Raw genomic sequence first — 4,748 nt, 5'->3', positions numbered from 1 at the left:
CAAATTAAATCTAGCCATGGAGGAATGTAGTGGCGGACAAAAAACAAGACAGGAAAACAAACAGAAAAGGCTTTACGGCCAGACGAGAAAAATTATGTGTGTATGAACGCGATGAGGCACGGAACCGAGAGAGACAAAGTGGTGGCGTGCGTTACTTGGCGAAAGCCAAGGAAGGAAAGGATTATTGACCGGAAGCATGTGACCATGCCGGTGTAAAGGGAAGAGAGAGAGAGTGGTAGAGGGAGAAAGAGAGGGAGGAAGTAGAATAGGTGAGCAACGAGAGGAAAAGAGAAAGAGAGGAAATACGAGGGGGAAAAGGAGATACGTATATATATGGATGTGCTAAACTCTTCTTTCATCTTCTGATTTGGATCGCACACGCAAACACACGGCTATCCTTGCCTTCAAAGCATCACTTTCACTTTGTTAATGACCAGTTATAACGAAAGTGAAACTGGTGTCCTAAATACAATAACAGCTTTCTCATTCTCTCTCGCACATATGTAGTAGTTGTATTAAAGAGTCAAAGCTATTGAAAAGGTTGCAAGACGAAACGAAAATTTTAGAAAAATAAACAAAGAAATAAGTGGAAATTTTAGCGGTGAGTGTGTTAAATTATAAGGTACCAAAAGAGAATGACTCTCTCCAGACAACAAAAGATGCTTCAACACTCACATAAAGAATCTTGCAACCCAAATCCAAAAACGTATTGAATATATCTATGGCTAAAAGGAGCGTTTTTATTTCAATGTTAACCTGGTTATTTAGTTTTTCTCATTCCCCACTTTTGAAAATATTACTAAAGACCTTACAGTACCTGTAGCCCCAAAACCCTATTTAATTCTTGGTGACAGTTTGAATTACTGTGTATTATTAATTAAAAGATTTTAACATTTTGATTCTTTTTGATTGAAAAATCTCATAAACACGATTTTTTTTAAGTCATAAATATTTGCAATAAATAAATAGATAGCAAGTTGCTTTAATTTCGATTTCATGAAATATTTAATTCTGTGTATGTTACCATTCGCTCACTTAAATAACAAATGGATAGGAACTGACATAGTCTTTGAGAAAAGGTGGAAGTGGTAATTTTCGTATGGAATAATGAAGTGGGGTCTCTGCCTCCGTTTTCTCAACTGACACATTGATCACGAGTCTGCAGAGATGTTTTAATGTTGGAACTGAGTGTCTTAATGGAATTTCCAGAATTATTGGTATGTGTTTGTTGACAGAGCTATCGAACCAGCACCAATGGTTTTGAATCCCTCTTTCATGTCGGGGTCCTTTTGAACAACGATTGGAATAAAACTGTACAAGTTCAATAACGGTTTGAAAAAGAGGTATTTTATTTTGGGCTTCTTTGACACAATCCAAATGAAAGAAATTGTAGCGGGAAATAATTTTGGTACTAATCACTTTGTCGAAGGTTTTCACCGACAATGCAAACACATTCTCTGAATTAAAACTGTTTCGTAAGAGAAAGGTTCCATTTTCGGTATTTAATAGAATGTGGTGTGCCTTCTCCCTGCTCATTTCGGAATAGTACCATTTTCCTTCGTTTAAATATTGCTTGTTGATTAAAATAATTCGTAGAAATTTCATTTTTGTATCTGTCAGTGGTGATGACGTTGGAACCAAGTGAAGATTCATCTCGAGTTGATTCGGTGATCGTTTCATTTTGAATGAATACGAAACAAGAGAATTCGAATCAGTTTGACTTATTTGTTGGAATTTCTTTGAAAACACTCTGAGTATAAAAATCCAGACAATTGCGTTGTAGTTCCTTCTGTCGACATGTAAGTAATCAGGGATTACTTTTGTTTAATTATTTTCTTTCCGAGAGAAAAATGAAATTGTGCCACAATCCATGTAAGAGAAATGAAATAGTTCCGAAGTTTCGAGCAGGAATTTAAAAGGACGAGAAACCAACAAATATTGATTTTTTTCTTAAACCAAGTCCGAGACAACATTGTGTGAATTGAGTAAAAGAAATTTATGAGGTTTTATATTTTGTTTTCAAAAGATACTCCTCCTATAAGTAAAAAGATGCGGAGTTATGTCTTAAAATGCTGGATGTGAAATCTGAGAGTTGATAACTGAAAAACAATTTATTTGCAGAATGTTGGTGAGTAAACGACAAAGAATTTTTTTCTTTCCATTCATTCAACTGTATAACATATCATCTTTGAATGTAACGAGTTCGTTGTGTTTCTCTTTACTTTGGGTTGACTGAATAATTATGTAATAATTGATAATATGGTTACGAAAAATATTAATCAATAATTTTAAGTGATATTTTTTTTTAAATAGGCTTTTATTCCTTTTTTTTTTCTTTTTACAAACAAAATTTCGGTTTCTATCGGAGATTGAAAAATCATGTGTATGTGTAGACCATGTGAATGAGAACGGGGTACTGTCAGGGAAAGAACGTAAGAGAATTGACAGAGAAGTAATAAAGAAAAAAACAATAATTGCGAAAGTTGCTTGCCTTGAGTGAAGTTGTGTCGTTGTTGTGATCCGAGTTTGAGTCTCTCAACTGGGCCCCTGTTGTGTATCTCTGAACTCTGATGCTGCAAATATTCCACAAAACTAATATGCTCAACGAAGTTTCAAAGCTGTGTTACTCTGTGTTAAAATCGTGCCGCTTCTGTGACCCATCTCGGAGCTGTGCCCCACAACGCCACTCTCTTTGTGCTCCACCGGGTTTCAGTACGCTCCCTCGTCGATGGTCCTCTAACACACCCCATCACTTTTAGGGTTGTGCTTCTTAGACCCACAAATTCTCGGTTATGTATCCCAAGTAAAGTAGAACATCTAAATGAAAATAATCCAAAAATTGTCGCAGACATCATCCATTGTCTCGGTTGTCTCTTTTGCTGCAACTCTCTTCGAAACTTTCACAACGATAGCTAAGAAAAGATAGAATATTTGCTGTTCCAATATATTTAGAACTATGTCGCCATTACCTTAGAGTTGTGCCGACACCCCGACGAGACAAAGCAGCCTGTTCACTGCTTTCAAATTTCTTCAGTGATAGGTCCGTTCTAAACGCATTTGTCTCGTCTTTAATACGGCACAGCTTTTCGGCAATGTACCGCTCCGAAGTCAGAACATGGGCCAGAATCAAGTGGGGAGAACTTGTGTATTTGTCTGTAAAACCACCGGCTGTTAGAACTGGCTCTCCGTCTCTGCCAACTTGAGTTATTTTGCTATTTACAGTCGTCATCAAAAGATGGAACAAGATGTGAGATTTAAACTTAACATAGCATTACCACAGCTGCCATTGTATCCCAGGGTTGAATGCAGGTCCCGGCAGGTATTGAGCTGTCATCACCGGTGATTATGCCACTGCTAATGTCGCCAGGTATTCGCTGACAGTGACACCAAGTCGTAAATAAAGAACTGTCAAAAGAAAGAGAAAGTGAAAGACTTCTGTATTTCTAAGAAATTCTGTATTTCTAGGAAAATGAAGCTTAAATCAATATTCAGAAACGTAAACATTTTACTTCTACGATATTATTATTATTATTATTGTAAACCCCCATACTTTATACCTGTCTTTGTATTGTCCCTTCATCCTTCGCCCTGGGGGCAAATAAAAGAAATCGGTTGGACGTAAGGAATGTGGACTCCCCCCCCCCTTTTTTTTCTTTACAGAATCCCCCATTTTCGAGTACGGCGATTCTGATACAGTTCTATATCTAAGTGTATTAAAAAAAAAACACACCCAGCAGTGACCAGTGAGGACACCAGATGCATGTCGTTTGAGGGTGGGGGTTAGTTTTAACGGCGTCTACTCATAGCCAGTCACATGCTCAGACAAGAAATTGTTGTCTCTGATATAGGAAAAGTGAAATCATTGACTTTAAGATGGTGGTAACATCACTCTGACCAGACTTGTTCCGGCTCTCCAAGAATACAAAACCAGTCAACATGGTTGAACCCCTAGAAGGATAGACTCAATATTTCCCACCAGATAAAGAAATCAAAATACCAGGTCTTGGTCGACAAGACCCTTGTCAAGGGCGGGCATGCATTGAAGTAGGCTGCTACGGCTTTCCATCTGGATCAGTGCACTATTTCCTGCAGAAGACAGGCCTGAAACCCAGGCAGCTGAAGAAAGCCATGAAGGAGTTAAGCAAAGCAGCTGAAACTACCTCGAGGTGGCTATGGTTGAGAAGAGACTGCAAGCGGAACCCTTCCGCAGGTGAAGACTAGCTCAGTCCTCGCTGCCCCTCTCAGCTAAAGCGTACAGGCTAAGGGGGCAAAACGCTTGTGACTCTGAGTATCTCCTGCAGTTTTTACATAGGACAAAGCATCTTTCCTGTTCATTTCACCAAATATATTATTTATTTATTTTTTTTATCTCTTGAGGCTCACTGTATTATGTTTGCTTCTGCTTAACTATGTGTTTTTCATGTAGAGAGTGCCCCTGAGGAACACTTTCCAGCCGTCAACCAAAGTATTTTATTCATTAACAGTGTGCTAGATTTTGCTATCAGCATTGATAGGTGGCCTAATTACAAGGGAATATAAAATTAACGCAAACGATTTTCCTGGAATGACCTCAACACAGATAGATAACAGCTTATTATCTAAATAGCCAACTACACAATTTGATGGCTGAGATAGCAAATGAGCCTGCTAGAAATAGCAGCCAAATAAATCACAAAATTTGACTTAATTAAAAAGTAACACAACAGCTTCTCATACAAAAGTGCATATGTATATATATATATATATAT

The 4,748-nt window shown here is 37.8% G+C and overlaps 1 protein-coding gene across 1 annotated transcript in view; it reads right to left on the bottom strand.

Moving 5' to 3' along the window:
• Positions 1-8: 8 nt before the first annotated feature.
• Positions 9-4,748, bottom strand: part of LOC106872107 (suppressor of cytokine signaling 2) — a 16,680-nt gene continuing 11,940 nt past the window's right edge. The window contains exon 2 of the mRNA XM_052971441.1: positions 9-3,405. Within this exon, the coding sequence (XP_052827401.1) occupies positions 1,036-1,680 (645 nt within the window). The 5' untranslated portion in view covers positions 1,681-3,405 and the 3' untranslated portion in view covers positions 9-1,035. The remainder of the gene's footprint in view (positions 3,406-4,748) is intronic.

The sequence above is a fragment of the Octopus bimaculoides genome, chromosome 11 (assembly GCF_001194135.2).
Source record: "Octopus bimaculoides isolate UCB-OBI-ISO-001 chromosome 11, ASM119413v2, whole genome shotgun sequence".
In the NCBI taxonomy this organism is placed as follows: Eukaryota; Metazoa; Mollusca; class Cephalopoda; order Octopoda; family Octopodidae; genus Octopus; species Octopus bimaculoides.
Note: the sequence above shows the minus strand (reverse complement) of the source record. Positions and strands in the feature narration are given on the sequence as shown.